Here is a 21,134-nt window from a genome sequence, read left to right as displayed (position 1 = left end):
TCTTGTGGGTGGGGCTTAGTCTCTGCATGGGATTAGAGGCAGCTATGTGCTTGAGGGGTCTTTAGGTAGCCTGTTTACTGAGGGGCAGGGCTGTGATCCCACCTGGATTGTTGTTTGCCCTGGGGCTTCTCAGCACTGACTGATGGGTGGGGCCAGATTTTCCCAAAATGGCCACCTCCAGAGAAAGGTAGCTGCTGAATATTCCCAAGAGCTTAGCCTTCAATGTCCCTCCCTCACAACAAGCCACATTCACCCCTGTTTTCACAGGATGTCCTCCAAGAACTGCAGTCAGGTCTGACCCAGATTCCTATGGAGACCTCGCTTTTCCCTGGGACCCAGTGCACATGAAAGTCTGTGTGTACCTTTTAAGAATGGGGTCTCTGTTTCCCCCAGTCCTGTGGAGCTCCTGCACAAAAGCCCCACTGGCTTTCAATGCCAGATGCTCCAGGGGCTCTTTCTCCCAGTGCCAGATTCTCGCATGTGAGGGTTTGATGTGGGACTCAGAACTCTCAGTCCTGTAGGTGAGTCTCTGTGAACCAGTTAGTTTCCAGTCTGTGAAGCTTCCCACCCAGGAGGTGTGGGGTTGTTTATATCACAAAATCGCCCCTCCTACCTTTTGATGTGTCCTCCTCTTTTTCTTCTAGAGTAGGTTTTCTTCTAGAGTAGGTTTCTGGTCCATTTGGGTGAAGATTGCTCAGTCTTTAGTTGTGAATTTTGTTGTTTTTAGGAGAGGAGTTGAGCTCCAGTCCTTCTATTCCGCCATCTTAATCCTTTTCTTAAAGATGGTATTTTAAAGGTAATATTTAATACTAGTAAAAATGTATTTAGAGGCATTCATGCTACTGATAGTAGTAGTATGAACTGCTATAAGCTTCTTGGAAGTGAGTTGGTGATGTGTATCAAGAGCTTCAGAAATATATGTAACCGCTTTATAGAAATTCTAGCTCTAGGTTTATCCTAAGGAAATAAATTTATCCCTAAGGAAATAATGAAAGGTACATGTACTTATGCACAAGTATGTTTATCAAAGCATTTATGACAATAGTAAATAAAAGAAACAATGTAAATGTTCAATATTTGAGAGTCATTAAATAGACTATGGCATTCCTAGGTAAAAGACTATTATGCAAGCAATTAAGCATGAAGTTCTGGAAGAATTTTTAGAGACATGGGAAATACAATACAATGTAGAGAGAATTTGTAGTTTTTTAATTAATGCAACAAATATTTATTAAGTACCTAGTATGCTCTAGGCACTATGATCAGTGGGAAAAATAGGATTTATTTGCCCTTCAAAAAATTTATATTCTAGTGGGGAGGGGGTGAAGAGAGTAACAATAAATAACAAGCCTAATAAATAATGAATTATATAGTATGTTAGAAAATGAGTGCTACAGCGAAAAGAAAAAATTGATGGAATTCCCTTGTGGTTTAGTGGGTTAAGGATCCAGTGTTGCCACTGCTGTGGCTCAGGTCGCTGCTATGGCTCAGGTTCAGTGTCGATCCCTGGCCTGGAAACTTACAAGTGCTGCAGGCATGGACAAAAAAAAAAAAAAATTGAACAGGACAGTGTGCATCATGTGTCTGGGATGGGAGTGAACTGTAATTTTAAATGGGATAAACCAAAATAGGCCTCATTGTGAAGGCAGTTTTGGAGCAAAGACTGGGAGTGAGGCAATTAGCCCTGTGAACATGAGGATAGGAGTCTCAGGCAGAGGGAATAGCCAGTGTTAAAGCCAAAGGATATAAGGTAGTATAAACAGTGTGAACTCAAAATGGTAAAATACTGCTTATATATTTATAAGGTATACTACTTATATTTATAAGAATATGCTAAATTCTTGGAGTTCCCATTGTGGCTCAGTGGGTTAAGGACCTGATATTTTCTCTGTGATGATGTGGGTTTGATTCCTGGCCTCCCTTAGTGGATTAAGGATCCGCTGGGGCTGTAAGCTGCAGCAAAGGTTGCAGATGCAGCTTATATCCAGTGTTGCCGTGGCTGTGGTGTAGGCCTCAGCTGTAGCTTTGATTCAGCCCCTAGCCCAGGAACTTCCATATGCCACAGGTGCAATTGTAAAAAGAAAAAGAAAGAAAGAATAAGTTAAATTCTTAAAGCTTCCAACTTATTTTCATTATTTTCTAAATGTATCTTGTGATTGTTTTCCATCTTCTTTCATAAAGTAATTATTAAGGTTGATCTGTGGTCAATTTTATAAAAGCTGGGTTTCAATGCATCCATTCAGATTGCTGATGAAAAGATTCAAGATGAGAAGGAAAAAGTAGCACAATTTCCTCCCATTTGTTTTTTTTGCACATATCTCCTGCCAAGCAGTAGAATCCTTAGTTTGTACAAAAAACATGAAGATTATAAATTGCCAAGGTTAGGTAGACTGTTATTCATCGAGAGATCCCTCATTTAATAGGCTCAAAGCAGATTCTAATCAAAAAACAAAATGTTTCAAGAAGGAACAGTGAATAAAGGATATGGATGAACAATTAGTTTCTAACATTTCATGGACAAAATTGGAATTTGAGTTTAAGACACACAATCAACCAAAACCTTAATTTACTGTACTTGGAAAAATTCTCCAAGAAAACACTCATGTAAGAAGGAATAAAGTGCTTTCTTTTTTTTTTTTAAGTAGTATCTATAGAAGGAGAATTTATAACACCTCTGCCATTATGGTAGAAATGTTAGTCATCTAATTTTTCAATGAATTTAGTTCCCAATCATGGCAGTTTCTCTCCTTATTTTTAAATTTAATGGCTTCATATATTTTTCTAACATTTTTAATTTACATCAATGTTTCTCAACATAGTTTTCCACTCTTCCCATCAAAACAGAAAAGCTTCAACACATTGTTGCTATGTTTATTTCTTTTCCTAAAAAAATTAAATAGAAATGATTGGTGCTATCAACTGAACACTTACAGTTAACTTTCCAGTGACAAATTAATCTACACAGTACCCGAGAGGAAGCAGAATCTAGAAGGGAACAGGTTTCTGTTTTGAAGTTCCCTGAGAATATTATAAACAGAAGAGAAAAAAGTGAGCTCAGAAATGATTAACACCCATACTCAGTGCCAAACACACAAAATCTTCTAAACCAAATTCCTTTCAAAAGTTTGTAGTTGGCCGGCTCGTGGAGAACATAAATAAGGACAAAGCAGTAATAGTTGATACTTTTAGATCTATAAATAAATACATTATACATATATATTTTAAAACCCTAAACATTTATGGGGTAATTTAAACACTGCTGGCTGATATATTGTATGACTGGCCTGCATATATGCATCATTGTTTAAAAATACAGGGACAATTCTTTGAACTATAGTTTCACATGATGCCTTAGGAGTTGTAGATGGAGGTAATTGGGACATCTTGGAATCGGGGACTTCTGTTTAGTTATTTAATGGGTTACTGAGAGCTGCCCCAGCTTACTTCCCTTTCTGTAAATGAGAAGTGAAGCATCAAGCACTTTTCTTGATACTGAACAACGTAATTCATTTCACACCCAAAATGTTACCTAGTCTTTGAAAAATAATTTCTAGTTTTAGAATGAGTCCTGTTTTGAGGAGCCAATTTTCATAATTTTCTGTACATCTAGTTGGAATGATGGAAGGTGAAAGTCTCAATGTGTAATTAGGTGTGTAACCTGTAATTGAAACAGGAAGGACTTGGCTTTGCCTCTGCGTGAACTGGTGAAATGCACTGTTCTATAGAAAACCTGGGAGCAGGCGAGTCACCTGAGGCTCCTCTCACCTGGGCTGGCTTCAGTCAATAATGATGTTAACCTGTATCTACTTCTGGGGTTTCCTTTCTGAATTACCGTTACTTTGAAAGATTCAGAGTTGAGAAACTGAGATTCACAATTCCTCACGGCATGGGAAAATGTCATTGCCATTTTGCAGAAAGACGGAGTAGCAGAGGCAGTGTCCCTGAAGAGGTAGAACTCGAGTTCAGACCTGTGGAGAGCCATTCCCGGCCCTATGCCACACGGTGTCGCTTAGCCTTCTTGTCTATGGATTTGGCCGCATGCATAAGAATCCTATATTCTTCCTGCCATGGGAGCATTGGACTTAGCAATTATGTTTGAGTTTTATGGTTTTAGTCATCAAATGTTCTGTTTCACCTGTGGTTTCTCTTTAGTACAAGTTCTAAAAAATTTAAAGTACCAATGTATAATGATGACTAATTGCTGTTGGTGTAATAACAACTGTTTATATTTTTGAACCTCAGTTGTGAGTCTGTTGTCTTGCTCTGCTTGTCACTCTCTGAAGAAAAGGCCACATTTAGGCCAGGTTTTATCTTATTTTAACCTTTGTGTTTTTACACCCAGCAACCTGTATGGTTCCTGGCACTCAGCAGCTTTTCAGTAGAAACATATTTAATGAAGGAGTTGCACATTACTTCCTGAGAATCTCTTTATTTATTCAAACTGTAGTGTAATTCATGAATTTGAAGTTCTCCCTTCAGATATAAAAATGCCAAATATCCCAAAACACCGCCTAGGCTCTCTCCTCACACATCTTTAAAAATTAGTCCCCAAAGAGGAGCTTAATGTAATAAATAGAACTTCTAAATACATCCCTTAGCAACTTTTGACCTCCTAAGATGAAACCCTTTCTATGGAGGAAAATATATAGAATCTTTTCACCATGAATTGATTTAAGATGATGGTGCCTGAAACTATTTGAGAATAATTTTAATCCAAAGGGAAAAAAAATACATACATGTGTTTCTTCTGAGTGATGTTTTTTTATTTTTCTAATGGGCTCTTCACTATTGTTTTGTCTGAATGAAGTTTTTTATTTGTGTTATTCCAGACGTGGTCCTACCACAAGCGTCTTTAAACCAGACATTAATAGCATAGTTCACAGTCATTACTGCCAGTGCTCAAACACAAATATTGCATTTGTGTTTGCAAAAGCTACACATCAGATGTTAATTAAGTGCATTTGTTTTTTTTATGCTTAAACAATCTGGCATAAAGAGTTTACATCTATATCAGTTCACCATAAGGTCTCTACAATATCTGAATCACCAGCCGTACAGTATATGATAAATACAGTGTTTCCACACAAAAAAATAACAGAATTGTCAGGAAAACATCAGGCCTGTTATATTTCTCTGTGAAAGAATAGCAACCGAATCTCAGTTTCTTTTTCTTTTTGATAAAAAAAGTATTTAGGAGTAAACACCAATATTTAGAATGATAAATTTTTCATTAAAGAACACATGGAAAGTGAAATCATACCAGAGATTTTTTTTTCCTTGTTTTTAGCTTGCTTCAGGGCGTTGTGACAGTCGCGTTGGAATAAAATTGGAATTTCAGCCTTGCAGTGAGGAGATTCATGCTGCCGCCAGAGCAGCCGAGTGCCAATCTGAGGGAGGCAGGAGCGGAGCGAAACCGCAAACTGAGAAACAAACTTTCACATCAGGTTTCTAATTTTAGAGCAAAAAATGGAATTACTTTAATTATATGACATTTAACTAGAAATACGATTTTCTGGGATTAATTATCTCCCTTATTTAAAAAATTTTTACTAAGTTGAAATTAGCATAAAAATCAAATTCAGCATTTTAAATAAGGTCAGTGGGACTTGCTGGATTTAAATGCAGAATTTGATTCGTTAGAATTGGATCACCATGTTGGTGTTGGACTTGGGAAGGATTAAATAAATGGAGGAATTAGAAAAGCAAGCATTTGGGAAAAAAGCAGTTTTTCTTTCTTCCCTTTTTCTTTCTTTCTTCCTTTCTTTCCTTCCTTTTTTTCTTTCTTAGGCACAAAATGGGTCATGGCCTCATAACCCCTCAGGGAGGAAACTACTACCTGATTAGGTCAGAAACTTCTCAGATTCATTGACTGTCTCTGATTATTAACTGCTTGAAGAAGATACAGTGGTAAAACAAAATAAATTGTTTTGTAATACAGTAAAGTTTAATGGAAGACTTTAAAATACACATAAGGGCATTTACAAAAAATAATCATTCTGAGTTCTAGTGATTACCTCTTATTTTATTTAAAAGAGAATACAGGAGTTCCCGTCGTGGCGCAGTGGTTAATGAATCTGACTAGGAGCCATGAGGTTGCGGGTTCAGTCCCTGCCCTTGCTCAGTGGGTTAACAATCCGGCGTTGCCGTGAGCTGTGGTGTAGGTTGCAGACGCGGCTGGGATCCCGCGTTGCTGTGGCTCTGGCGTAGGCTGGTGGCTGCAGCTCCGATTCGACCCCTAGGCTGGGGACCTCCGTATGCCGCAGGAGTGGCCCAAGAAATAGCAAAAAGACCAAAAAAAAAAAAAAACCAAAAAAACAAAAAAACACAAACAAAAGAAGAGAATACAAAAGTTACTTCTCATGTTTAATTTATTTTTCTAAGAAATAATTAAATTTAAGGTAAGCGTTTGAAGGAATTTTTTTTTTTTTTGTCTTTTGTCACTTTAGGGCCACACCTGTGGCATGTGGAGGTTCCCAGGCTAGGAGTCGAATCGGAGCTGTAGCTGCTGGTCTACACCACAGCCACAGCAACATCATATCCGAGTCACGTCTGCAACCTACAGCACAGCTCACAGCAATGCCAGGTCCTTAAACCACTGAGCAAGGCCAGAGATCCAACCCTTGTCCTCATGGATACTAGTCGGGCTCATTAACCACTGAGCCATGATGGGAACTCCTTGGAGGAATTTCTTAAGTAGAGTTTTATTTTAATTAAGTAAATCAGTGTTGGGACAAGTGTATTCTTTATGGCACTCTTGTGCTCTGGGCTTAACATCTAAACTTTTTTCTACCTTTTATTATTTATCTTAGATAAAGAGTTCATTTTTTAGCAAGGTAGATCGACTTTGGAAATTCTATGAAGAAAAGGGCCAGTTATTGGGCACATGATAGTAAAAGATGCCTTGGAATTTGCTGGATGGGGGCATTCATAAAAAGTCCCATGTTTTTAGGGATGAAATGGTCCATGCCACCATACTGAGGGGAAGATAAGCCCTGGGTCCATATGAACAAACTTACCTTGAAAGTGACTTGCTCCCCCAAACTAATAAATTACATATGAATATCTGAATGTTGACTGGATATTTCAAAGTTCTGGAATAGCAGAGCACAATAGACCCAATAGGTATTTTGAATACTACTTAGTATAACCACACACACACACACACACACACACACACACACACACACATGTACACACACACACACACACAACTTTTCAGCAAAATCTGCATGTGACCCAGCTATTTGTTTGAATGATGATAAAGATGAAGCTACTTCTTGAGTCAGAATAGGGAATGTATATCATATATCTGGAAATGGGACTGTTTGTAATATTACTTGTTGAGGGGCGGAGGAGAGACAAACCATGCTTGGATGGTTTCCATTAATGAATGACATTAGCATTGACCAAAAAAAATTTCCAATTGTACTCTATGAAATGCTAAAACTGATATAATTCTCAAAGATATTTTGAGTAAGTGATTGCTATATAAGGTTGAGAGAGATATGTATTGACTGTTAGGAAATTTAATTTTTATGAAATCAGCATTACAGAGAAATACTGTAATCTGATTCATTCCTGCAGAATTCCCAGTAGGAAGAGGCCCAGCCTCAGGAGTTGAAATGTTTCATTATGTACATGTGTGGGAAAAAGATGAAATGTGGTTTCCGTGTGCTGATTTTCTGCAAAGCGTCTATTAGTATGAGAGTACCCAGGCTAGGCAGCAAAGCCCCCAAACCACGACTGTCTAGGGGAAAGTGAATTCAGCAGGATCTCTCCGTGGATACTGACATCAGGAGCAATAAGTTTGAAAGTAGCAAGAAAAAAGCAAGGACAGTAAATAGTGTTGAAATAGTAACTAAGGAATTGTCTTATGCTGAAGATGAGGTCAGCCTTTTATCCCCCACCAATCCCCGGTCAACTTTGCTTTTAGAAATGTAAAGTTCCCCCCAAATGAAGAAACTGCAGACCTAAGCTTTTTATACCAATGCTAATTTAACCAAGTTGTCCATCTTATAATGTAAACTATAATTAGAGCAGAGCTATTTATGTAACATGAGCTGCATCATCCCTGAGGCAGAGAAAAGCAGGACTGTTACCCCTGAGTGCTGGAGTAATGGGACTCTGGAATAGCAATGGCAGTCCCAGGCCCATAGGAAGCTGGGGAGAGAAGAAAGAGGTGCCTCCAACTGGTTATACCAAGAAGGTATACATAGTGGCCCAAACTCTGCTAAACCCTCATCATGAGACACAAGAGTCACTTTGTCCTTCCCAATGCCAAGACTCTTTGTCAATTTCAGTGACCTCCTTTCTTAGCCAAGACTGTTGTTGAGGTTCCTTGAATCAGATCTTAACCGAACTTAGTGATGACAGGTCTGTGTTTGAGGAGGAATGGATGGGTGCAGAGTTTGATTTACTCCTGTCTCTCAGACTCTTAGTAGGCCTGACACTGAATCCAGCCCCTGTGGTGGAGTTGGCCTTGGAAATGAATGGAAGGCAAAGACATTTTGCTACTGTTGATATTTAATTCTCAAGTGTGCCTTTTTCTGTGGATATTTTGGAAAGGCTGGGCTCTTATTAACTATTCTTAAAAAAAAAATCCAGATGCATTTAGAGTGATTAAAAGTATCTGCTTGTAGCTCAAATAGCTCTGTTACTAAAATAAGTATATATATGAACTTTAGAAAATCTGGAGTTGATAATGAGGAATATTTTTATTATTTCAAAATAAAACCAAGTAAAGGAAACTCCTTGGATTAAAAATTGCCTAAAGAATAGAATCTTCAACATGAGGATCTCTCTTTGCCCAATTAATCTGCTTTTCTAATGATTTAGGCATCGGCGCTAGCCCGTACGTGATGAACTGCAACGTTACCATAGATTCTCAAGACTTGGATCTGGGAAAAGAGATCGCTAGTGCCATTCGTGGCTCGAATGTGAATGGATTGAAGGGTGTCCAAACAATGGCTTTTCCTCACCAGGGGAAAATTGAGATTGCTTGCAACGTAGAGAGTTTCGAAGATCCAGAAGTTATAGAAACCGCAGAGGGCTCTCAATACATGGCTTACAGTGTCCTTGGAGACCAGTTTTATTATGTACCTCCTCATTACATAGAAGCTCAAGTTAAAAAGTTGGCAAGTGATCGGGGAGTTGGTACTATAGGGAGAGCATTAATTGGATTTACACCTCAAGAGTGCAAGAACTGTGCTGAATATGCTATAAAGGAAGGTATTGGGGAGTTCTGGAAGATACGGGGAGGTGTTTTCATGTGATCCAGTCTAAGGCTTCATTGAAATTGTAAGGAAAAATATCAGTCATTACAAAGTTTTCTTCTGGCCAATAAGGATGAAGGCAAGATGAAGAGCTTGATTCTAGCTCTGTGTTGGAGAACTGGAAGTAGTCTCTGTCCAATGACAGGACAGGTTTTATAGACTGTCCATAATCACGTTGTGATATTTCTTTTTCTTTCTTTTTTTCTAAAATTATAGTTGATTTGTCAATTTCTGCTGTACAGAAAAGTGACTTAGTTATACAAACATACATTCTTTTTCTCACATTATCTTCCATCACGTTTCATCACAAGTGACTAGATATAGTTCCCTGTGCTATAGAGCAAAATCTCATTGCTTATCCACTCCAAATGCAATAGTTTTCATCTACCAACCCCCAAACATATTTCTAATCATCATTAAAACTTCTCGAGAGCCTCTTCTGGGTCAAGTTTATGTGCTTGCATGTACTAGAAGCCCTCCTGAATCCGTCAAGTAAAATGGCCGTGGTTGCTGAATCATTTTTAATCATCATGAACAGAACTAAAAATGGACTCAATTTATTTGGTTTTCTGGAACTTTTTATTCCCAAGTCCTGTATACAACTCTCATTTTTTGAGTAATCCTTTTTTATTAATGTACACTTTAAAAAATCAAGTACTAAGTGACTGAAAAGTGGGGAGAATTATAAAATAAAATTATTCTTTCAAAGCATGATTGTTCTTTCTTGCCTTCCTACGTTTAGGATGACTTACTGTTCATTCTGGAGATAACTGCAAAGGCCAGATTTGTCTAATTTTTTTATGTTTATGTGGGGAAGTGGAATGGCGGTGTTGGGCATGACTTCAAGGAATTGTATTTATCCTTATTGTAATTTAAATGGAAAGTCTGAAGGTTTAGGGATTATATTGCTCTTGAGTGAAGAGAAGGGTATTGGTGGAAGAATTTTATTTGAAAGAAATCAAAATATGTTGCCTCTTTGTGAACTAAAAGAAGCCACTTGTTGATTCCAGCGACTTTATGTAAATCCTTAGTGTTTATATTGCTTATATTAGTACAAGGTACTTTCTATCCATAAAGCACAAAGAAACATTTTTTTCTATAGATTTTGTTTAGCGAGAAAGATTATGGCCTTGTCTAATAGAGCACATAATGTAGATTTATTTTAAGAACTTAAAAGTAAAAAAGAGGAATTCCCGTCATGGTGCAGCAGAAATGAATCCAACAAGGAACCATAAGGTTGCAGGTTCCATCCCTGGCCTTGCTCAGTGTGTTAAGGATTCAGCATTGCTGTGAGCTGTGGTATAGGTTGCAGACGCGGCTTGGATCCTGTGTTGCTGTGGCTGTGGTGTAGGCCAGCAGCTGTAGCTCTGCTTTGACCCCTAGCCTGGGAACCTCTGTATGCCATGGGTGCAGCCCCTTGAAAAAAGCAAAAAAAAAAAGTAAACAAGAAGTTTAACTTCGTCTTTTTATAGGATCCAATAATCTGTCCTATTCTTTTAGTTTACATTTGACTCGAATGTGATTGCATTAATTTTATATCAGAATTATGCTTGCTTCTTCGGGTGTTTTTCTTTCTTTTCTTTCTTTTTCTTTCTTTTCTTTTCTTTTCTTTTCTTTCCTTTTCTTTTCTTTTCTTTTCTTTTCTTTTCTTTTCTTTTCTTTTCTTTTCTTTTCTTTTCTTTTCTCTTCTTTTCTTTCGGCTGCATGTGTGGCATATGGAGGTTCCTGGGCCAGAGATTGAACCCAAGCTACAGCAGTAACCAGAGCCAAAGTAGTGTCAACACCAGATCCTTAACCTATTGAACCACGACAGAACTCCTTTTGGGTATTTATGCTGTCAATATAAATACAGCAGAGGTGCAGTAAAGGAAACCATAAAAAAAAAAGACAACCTACAGAATGGGAAAAATAGTTTCAAACGATTCAACTGACAAGGGCTTAATCTCTAAAATACACAAACAACTTATACAACTCAACAGCAAAAAAAAACCCAACAACCCAATTGAAAAATGGGCAAAGACCCGAAGAGACATTTCTCCAAAGAAGATATACAGATGGCAAACAAACACATGAAAAAATTCTCAGCATCACTAATTATTAGAGAAATGCAAATCAAAATTCTCATGAGGTACCAGCTCACACCAGTCAGAATGGCCATTAATCATTAACAAATCAACAGATAATAAATGCTGGAAAGGATGTGGAGAAAAGGGAACCCTCCTGCACTGTTGGTGGGAATGTAAACTGGTACAACCACTATGGAAAACAGTATGGAGGTACCTCAGAAAACTAAATATAGAACTACCACATGACCCAGCAACCCCACTCTTGGGCATATATATGGACAAAACTTTCCTTGAAAAAACCCATGTATATTCATTGCATCACTATTCACAATAGCAAAGACATGGAAACAACCCAAATGTCCATGGATAGATGAATGGATTAAGAAGATGTTGTATATATACACAGTGGAATACTACTCAACCATAAAAAAATAACAAAATAATGCCATTTGCAGCAACATGGATGGGACCAGAGACTCTCATACTAAGTGAAGTAAGTCAGAAAGAGAAAGACAAATACCATGTGGTATCACTTATATCTGGAATGTAATATACAGCACAAACGAACCTATCTACAGAAAGAAAACTAACTCATGGACTTGAAGAACAGACTTATGATTGCTGAGGGGGAGGGAGTAGGGTGGACTGGGAGTCTGGGGCTAGTAGATCCAAACTATTATGTTTGGAGTGGATAAGCAATGGGATCCTGCTGTATAGCACAGGGAACTATATCTAGTCACTTGTGATGGAACATGATGGAAGATAATGTGAGAAAAAGAATATATATATATATATGCATATATATATATGTATGGCTGGGTCACTTTGCTGTACAGTAGAAATTGACAGAACACTGTAAACCAACTATAATGGAAAATATAAAAATCACAGATAAATAAATAAATATTCTCCAGGTCTCAAAGCTAGTAAATAAAAAATTTAATTCAAATCTGTTTAATTGCTATCATGAAGAACCAGCACTCTCCAGTTCGACCCAGTGGGTCTGGGCGGTCTGAGAAGCAATCATGCCTTGTTTTTCTCCGGCTTTGGCAGAAGCCATGTGGCCTAGTAGGACAAGCATTGAACAGCACAGTCTGGCTTGGGTTCTGGACCCTGCTCTTACTTTCTATATAGCCATTGTTTCACTGCCTGTAAAATAGGGAAAAGAGTCTCTATCCAGACTGCGTTCTGGGGAATTAAATGGAAGTACTATGTAAACTTTAATATAAAAATGAAATATATTATTAATACTCCTTCCAGAGCTCTTTTAGAACTTTGCTTCAGTTTTGGTCATCAGTATTAAACAGACGAAAGAGGATAAAAGCACAGATGTCACTGAGTTATTTAGGGTTATGGCAGGAGTTGATTTATTTGACACTTACCTGATTAATCTCTCCAGATTCATATCACTGTATTCCAGACTGCCCATTTTGAGCAAAGCCTGTTGACAACCAAACATGTATTTAATGGATATATAGTTTGTTCTTAAAGATGAAAAAAAAATTTCTGATGACAGGTGGTGGTGATGGTTGCACAGTAATGTGAATACTTCATGCCACTGAACTACATACTTAAAAATGGTTAAAATAGTAAATTTTGTTATGTACGTTTTACCACAATTAACTATTAAATATTATATATTAACTTCCTAAAAGTTAAAAAAACAAAAACAAACATCTGAAGAAGACAATTTCACTAAGCCCACACTTTCTACATAAAATTTTGTCAAACTCTAACATCCATTAAGATATATAAACACATAAGAGCTGTTTTTTCTTTTTCAATTTATTATGCTGGACTCTGGCACTACATATGAGGCTTAGTTAACTGTTTAAAATAGTGTTGGCCTTTAATCCAACTGTCTATTTAAAATAATAATTTAACTGCCTTTGTTATAAATAATTTTTTAAAAACCAGAACAATCTCACTTCTTACCTCTTATCTGTATTCGAATTCTCCTGTTCCTTTTATTATCTTTCTCTCTTCCCCTTCTCCCTTGCTCCACCGTGGTTCTTTAGAAAATCTGAAACAGCTGTAAGCTACTGAAGGTTTGTCCTCTGGATGGATATGGTAGCATCAGTTCTTTCTATGCATAAGCTGGCAGAAGTAGCCTGACTGGATCTGTAACAGTAAGAGGGATTATCAAATTGGGTTGAGAAAATCTGACCAGACGAACTAACAAATACCCTGATTCATATTACCCTTTTCTCTTATTGCTCTCCTAGAAACAGACCAACACTTTGTGCAAATGTTTCTGCAGTATTTTTTCCATTGGACCTCAAAGTGGACATTGTGTGGAATGTGGCTTCATAGCTCGTTTAACCTCCATCTCCTGCCAGATGACTTTGCCCATGACTTGCGCCAGTTGTAAATGGGACAAAATCAATGTGGACAAATACAGTTTACATTTTATTAACTCTTTAGTGTTTTTTTGCTCTACCACACTTTAAACGTCAACTTTTAGTATTTTAGACAAGGGACAATTTTAGCAAAAAGCTAGGCTATGAAGGTGAGAAGGGCTTTTGGTGGTGGTGGTGGTGGTATTGGGGGCAGGGGATGTCCTTTGTTTCCAGCCTCAACTGAGGCTTGACTCCACAATAAATTAAAATATCTTTAACATAAGGAGGAGGGGTGGGCTAAGTAGAATAGAACTGTAAAATAAAACAAAATGGGGGGTGATATTTTCATTCCTCAACATAATGAAAAGCCTTGCTCTGTAATTGGTTTGTACTGTCTTGGAAGTGGCGTCCGTGGTCCACAAAGGACCACTCTATGAGAGATCTGCAAGGAATTTATCATTCCCTCTGGCTGAGCCAAAGCAGGCTTGATATACAGTTTTGTTTAGTATAAATATTCTCATGTTACTGTTTACTCTGTGGGGATATGAGGATCTCACTGACAGGGTACGTGCTCCACTGCCTTGCTTTTAAAAGGCATTTATTTGACTCTGTTGTTTGTACTAGCACAGAAACTTCAGAGAATGGCCCGGGAACTTGTTTGATAAGCATCCAGACCACGCTCCCGGAGTATGTCGCGCTCGGGGGTTAGAAAAGCTTATTGTTTTAAGGAGGCCAGCACATGGCTTCGAAGGAGCCCATTTTTCAAAGGTAAGAACAATTAGGACATCAACAGCAGTCTCTTAGAATGCTCCTCTGAGATGCAAGGAAAGGCCCTGGTGAGTGTGGCTCTGGTTGAACTCAGCCAGACTTTGGATGACGCTGCCACTTCTTTTGCCCTATTTGCAGTATTTCAAGACAAATTAGTTTCTTGTGAATTAAGATGAGAGTCAAGAGACCTAAACATGGGATGACTTTCTCTTTCTAACTGTGCAGTGTGTGCATGGGCAAGCTATTGTCTCTCAGCCCCACACCAAACTATCCCTACGCTGCTTTGTGTCACTGGGACTCTGCAAACCACCTCTCTTCTTTGCCAGCTGGCTCCCTATTAGGCTCTGCCTATGTGAGGAGCTGGACAGGGAGGCTGCAGGGCCGAAGGAGGAGAGGGGCTTGCTCTTTCCTGTTTCTTCCTGTTTCTGGCAGCCCCACTGCAGCAATGGCTCTTGACCTGACAATGGTCCTTGGTTCGAGGCTCCAGCTAATTTCTGACACGTTCAGAACTGGCCTCATTGTGCCTCTCAGAAGCACCAGCAGCAGCTGAGCCCCAGCTCTGTGAGGCCTCTCCTCTAAGCTTCTAGGCTTGGAGAACCTGCCTCCTCCCTTTCCTCCTCCAGCCCTGGGGTGCATTGCTTCCAGCAGTCGTTTATATCTCTCGGTACCATGTTCTCTCCTTGTTCTTTTGGTTCTCTGACAACTGTGACTAAATTTTCACGTTATTTTTTTTTTTTTAAATACTTTGTGTGGTTTCTGTCTTCCTGACTGGATCCTGGCAGAAATAAAGCTATCAACAGACCAAACCGGGAGTTCCTGTGGTGGCGCAGCAGTGACGAACCCGACTAGTATCCATGAGGACACGGGTTCGATCTCTGGCCCTGCTCAGTGGGCTAAGGATGGGTGTTGCTGTGAGTGGTGGCGTAGGCTGCAGACTCAGCTCAGATCTGGCATTGCTGTGGCTGTGGCTTAAGCTGGCAGCTGCAGGTCCTATTTGACTCCTAGCCTGGAAACTTCCATATGCCACTGGTGCAGCCCTAAAAAAGACAAAACAAACAGAAACACAGACCAAATGGAAAAAAGGAAAAATAAGGCAGAAAATATTCAGTGTGGATCTGTAGTTCTTCATGAAAACAGCTTGATGATTACTCACCTTTCTTTCTCATTTGCATTGTATTCTCTGAATCTCATTGTTTTCTTACTGTTGCATTCTATGTTCCCTTTGATGGTCTTGCTATTCTTTCAGCTAATAGGGAGTCTGAGGATTGAATTGGGGTAAGGATAGGAAATATTATGCTAAACCATTGGATGGAGTTTTCCAGTAATTGTCTTTCATGTAGCAGCTTATTCTACCATTAAAAATGTAGACAAATAAAACTTTATTTTCTTTTTCTTTTTTTCTTTTTTTGTCTTTTTAGGGCTGTACTCATGGCATGCGGAAATTCCCAGGCTAGGGGTTGAATCGGAGCTATGGTTGCAGCCTACACCACAGCCACAGCAACGTGGGATCCCCAACCCACTAAGCAAGGCCAGGAATGGAACCGACGTCCTTGTGGATCCTAGTCGGCTTCTTTAACCACTGAGCCACGACGGGAACTCCCAACAAATATAACTTTAAAAATTAAAGTCTATTCAATCTTTTAAGAGTTACACATCTTTCCTTTTATAGGCATTTTCACCTGCCGGGTAGATGATGCTTTTTACCTGGGGTAGGCTCCCAGCCAAACTTCTTTACCAAACCTTCTATGTACCACACTATTAACTTCTTCTTAGGAAACCATATCTGTAGCCAGTCACTCTTTCCCAACTTCTTAGGTACCTCTGTCTTCAGGAAGACCAACTGCTTTGGAAAAAGTAGTCATTATTATTGATGTAGTCTAGCAATGAGCTGTTGATATAAAGCTATATTGTTTCTAGTAAATGTAAAGCATTTTTGGTAATTGATGAGTATTACTCTCTGTCTACTCTAAAATTAAGTGTAGTAGTTCATCTTCCTTCATGATATCCACTCCACTGTTTCACAAAGATAAAAGGAAGATGAAATATCAAGATGCAGGAAAGAAGTCTTCAGTAAACTCTCTCTCTTTTTTTTAATGTTCGCATCTGTGGCATATAGAAGCTCCCTGGCCAGGAATTGAATCTGAGCCACAGCTGAGACCTGTGCCACAGCTGTGGCAACATTGGATCCCTAACCCACCGTGCCACGGTGGGAACTCCTCAGTAAACTTAGCATCATTAATTGTGGCTATCTTTCATTGAATTCCAGCTAAGTGTCAAGTACTGTTAGGCAATTTTTACATCCCTTCGAGTAGTGACTGTGAAGAAATAAAATTCCACGTGTTCTTTTTAGCCCACTAGGCCAACCAGGAGCCTCCTCTCACCATATCCCACATCCTGTAGGTTTATTCCACTCTTCCTACCCTAAACAGTGCCCTCGGACCTACATCCTCAGGACTTCAGGTCTCTCCTCCTAGATCTGGTTAACTGTTCCTCTGGTTTCTTATGATCTAGGTAGAAATTGTGCATCCAGTTTGTTGAATGTCCCCTTCCATGGCACTTCCATAGGATGGCCCCCCTCGGAATCCTGAAACTTCTTCCAGACCTTAGGTCGCTCTCCAACACTTCTGTCCTCTTTTCTCATTTACAGTTTTTTTCAGAACTGTCTTTTACACAATTACCATAGACTGAATTCTTCCCACTTATTCCTTCTTATACCTGGAAGATCCATTGGTGTCTAGTTTCATAGCTTCCTCCCCTGGACTGTCAGTGCTTCCACTGCAGGGCTAATTCAGTGCTTCTAAGCACAACTCTGCCTCACCAACAGAACAAGTGGAAGAAGAACCCCCACATTCTCAGGTTTCTCCAGATGAACTTATGTGGGCTGAGCTACGAAATGTGCTTCAATTAATTAGAAGCTTCCTGGAATCACTCCCACTGTCCTGAAAGGGCCAAGATGGCCAAAGGACCCAGAATGGTTCCCATCAGTGTTTAAGTCAGGGAGGAAAATTGCTACCAGGTGGGACCCAGCTAGGACCAGGGCAAATTTAGATTGTGTAGCCATTTCCCAGAGCTCCTGGTTGGCTGACCATAGTCACTTGGGTTATTTGTTCAACTTTGAATTCACATCCTCACCTTTCATGTAGGTATATTTTTTGGACTTGATACATTGAGTGGTGACAGGGGTTTATTGATTTCTTGTTTGTCTTGTTGACTAGACTGTAAAGTCTCTGAGGATAAGGCTTCATTCACACCTCTTTATTGAGCACCTGCTATATACTTGAGCAGGGCAGATTTACCACAACACTAAGAAAACTTAAGCTGCAAGTACCCTCACTTGCATGAAGCCCGTCTGAGGCTGGGCTCCAGTAATAAGCTCATAGGGTTTATGATTTTGTAAAACTTGCAAATGTAAGATATTTTACCCACAATTTGTTGAAACTGCTGTCTCTTCCCAATTGTATTTCCTGATTAAACTTTACCTCATGACAGATGGCACTGGAGTGGCCAGGGTACGCCTTGTGGGCTTGAAGCTTGGGCAGTAAATAGCACAAGGTACCATGCTTGTTCAGTGCTCTTCTGTCACTGAAATTCTGAATAATTTTTCATTTACACTGGGCCCCACAAATTATGTAGCTGGTTCTGGGAGTGGCCAGGGGCATTTTTGGATCCACTTAAAGGTGAAATTGAGTTGAGGATAATTAGGATTTAGTGCAATATATTTATGTGGTTCATAGTCACTTCCATGCATAGTTCCGTTACTGCCAACTCTTCCAGTGGGGGAATGGCTTCCAGGAATACTCCTCTCCCACTGGGATGGCTTGCTCGTATTGTGACACACAAAGCAGGACCAGACGGTTGTCACAGACGAAGATGTCTGCTGGTGCCCAGACCAGAAATGTGTAAGTTGTGGAGGAAAAACAAGAAACCAAGGTTCAGAGAGGTTAATTAACTTCCTTGAGGACCTACAGCTGGTGAGTTGCAAGACCAGGTCTCCATTTAGGTCTGTCTTTGGTTCTAAAGTTCATGCTTTTTACCCATTGCTCTCTAGTTTCTGGACCAATGAGTCATTTCCTCAGAAATGACTTCTAAGACCACTAGGTTAGGTTATAGGTTCCATAATGCCTGTCCTTTCCTTCAAAGCCCACATCACAATTATTTAATTACTAAAGGAAATGCCACCATTATGCTTCACCCTCCACGGAGGAAACTGTATGTTTTATTTACAGCGCAGGAGCTCAGCATGTATGGTCAGTGAATTAGAGCCTCTAGGTGTAATTTTCAAAGGTACCTTGGAGCAACTTCTAGCTCCAAACACTTTCTCTCTCACCTTTTCCCCTTACCCCACCCAGGGTGGAGGGGGGTCTGGGAACCACAAGACATTAGGCTCAGAGTTAACACCCAAGAGTGTTAGGGTGGTGCAGCTGGTAATGGAAAGATGTTATTTTTTCATTCACACCGCCATGTGGCTGCCCGGTACCCATCCATTCCAGGTACCAGGCACTCAATTCCAAGGGGGTAGGGGTGCTAGCCACATGCCATAAATGTATCTATTTCATTGCTTTATATTTTCGTAAACTGAGGCATCTTAAAATGGGGGAACACCTGTATCCAATTTTCTCTGGAATGTACAACTGAGTGTTCTTATCCTCCTCATTTCAGATGAGGTTTCCTGGATGACACCATCTGGGAAATGTCACTTTGATTAAAGTAAATATGCAGCATAGTTAACACTGGGAGCCTATGTGAATTTCTCTAAGTAGCCACATCTTACAGAAGCAGAAGGCAGCCGGCCTTTTGGGTTGGGAGAACTTAAGAGTGTTGCATTCCACGCTTTGGTGTCAGCTGAATGGCAGTGTGTGGCCAACTGAGCTCTGAAGGGTTTTGTGTATTTTTCTTTTCTTACCATTGGGCATTTTTTTTTCTTTTTTAGTTTATTTTGACACTAAGAAAAAAATACATAAAAATAAAAAACTGAGCTTTATGATTGCCAAGTTTTTCTTCCAAGCTAAGAAAAGAAACCAGTTGTTGAAAAATATGATGAATGGCATCCTTTGTTTTATTTTCAATGCAGCATATGAGGGCACTGCCACTGGAACAAGGCCAAATTCCCCAGGCAGGAGGGAGCCTTGCACTGAAAGGTGACCTAGTGATTTTGCAGGGAGGGGGTCAGCTTGGTGTGTCAGGATTTCCTCTCAGTTCTCGAAACCATCTCTTTGCTTTCTCATGTGCCCACCCCTCCTATCTTGCAGTCATTCTTTGTGTTTTCAGCACTTGCTACTGATGAGGATGTTGTCTCTTTTCAAGGGAACGCCACTGGTACAGTGTGGGTCTTTTAGCCTTTAACTTGTGGTTTTTGCAACTTCCACAGCTACTGACTTACTTGACTGTGGGATTATGTATGGTTGAGGGCAATGGTGGGTTGTTAATGTGTAAGCAAACCCTATGATTGTTAGCATTATTCCTCCTTTACTGTTGTCTTGTCACCAAGTGGTTTCAGAGAGCCAAGGGCAGAGTCTATGTTCTTTGTCTGCAAGTCAACCTCACAGCAGTCAGTCTCCTTCGGATCTCTGTGCCAGCCACCTACATGCTGGAATTAAGAGAGAAGGCTGGGGAGGAAGGATCACACTTTACTCTCAAGGAGGCAAGGGGAATGTCTCAGATGACTTCAAAGCATCACATGTTTCCTAAGAAATTAAATCTAATATTGCTTTGTGGATTTGGGTAAACCCTAACTCCTCAGAACTTGTGGCATTTCCCCAATTTGGAAGACCCCTCTGCAAACTGGACATACCTTGGCTGGCATATTTAACTCCTCTATTGTAAATTCTGTTGGCAAGGGTATTTTCCTTGCTAGACTGTGAGCTCTTTGACTGTTTCATTCACCTTGATAATACCAGTGCCTAGCATGAGAAAATCTTTGTTGAATAAATTTAATGTATAAATAACTGAATTCAGAGCACTGGTGGTGGGTCAGAACTAATCAACTCTTTAGGTGTAGATGGTTTAATCATTCATCACAGCAGACAAGGTTTAGTTGCATGAAGGTGTTCCGTTGAGGAAGTACATTAAGGGAAGGCACCCTGTGGAACTTCTGGGGAACAGAAAGTTTGGCTCAGCTTATGTGTGAGACTGGGGAAAAAGATGGAGATACCAAAATTCTTCATAAAGATAGACAACAAAGTAACTCCAGAACGCAAACACCTGACTCTAACTTCCCACGGAAATGTCAGCAGAAGGCAAAGTGGTCCTTTGCATGCCTCTCACCTCTTCCTGTTATCATTACTTTTAAATTCAGACTGTCTTTTAAATGTCCCTCTGATCCTCTGAACACTCTTTAAGTACAAATGATGGTAGGTTCTGTTCTGTGGCTACCAGATTGGGACTTTTCTCTCCCTGCTTCATTCAGTTAATTGAGCTGTGCTGGAAGGTTCAGTAATTTATTCTATGAAGTCTTTCTGTGCAAATAATCACAGGCTGAGGGAAAGAGACTTAGCTGAATCTCTCAAACACTTGAAATGCAGGATTCATGTTTTGGAAAACACCAGTGAGTCAGTGTCCTCAAATGTCATCAATAAAAGACAGTCTCCATCATCAGCTTTTCATTAACTAAGCTCAGAGTTGCCTCCTTTTATTGCTTTTTACATGTTTACAGTATCTCATTCTTTCCTTGATTCTGGATTTTCACACCA

At 39.6% G+C, this 21,134-nt stretch overlaps 1 protein-coding gene across 10 annotated transcripts in view; it reads left to right on the top strand.

The window, feature by feature from the left end:
- LOC100522040 (formiminotransferase N-terminal subdomain-containing protein-like) overlaps positions 1–21,134 on the top strand; it is a 181,709-nt gene that overhangs the window by 78,180 nt on the left and 82,395 nt on the right. For 7 of the 10 annotated variants that reach the window (XM_021075932.1, XM_021075931.1, XM_021075933.1 and 4 more), the window contains one exon: positions 8,836–9,983. The exons of 1 other annotated variant lie outside the window; for it this stretch is intronic. In XM_021075932.1, the coding sequence (XP_020931591.1) occupies positions 8,836–9,272 (437 nt within the window). In that variant the 3' untranslated portion in view covers positions 9,273–9,983. Of the gene's footprint in view, positions 1–3,914; positions 6,107–8,835; positions 9,984–13,563; positions 15,360–21,134 lie in introns of those variants that run through there. 2 more of the 10 variants (XM_021075939.1, XM_021075938.1) reach the window with 2 other exon arrangements.

This window comes from Sus scrofa, chromosome 15 (genome assembly GCF_000003025.6).
Source record: "Sus scrofa isolate TJ Tabasco breed Duroc chromosome 15, Sscrofa11.1, whole genome shotgun sequence".
Taxonomy (NCBI): Eukaryota; Metazoa; Chordata; class Mammalia; order Artiodactyla; family Suidae; genus Sus; species Sus scrofa.
Note: the sequence above shows the minus strand (reverse complement) of the source record. Positions and strands in the feature narration are given on the sequence as shown.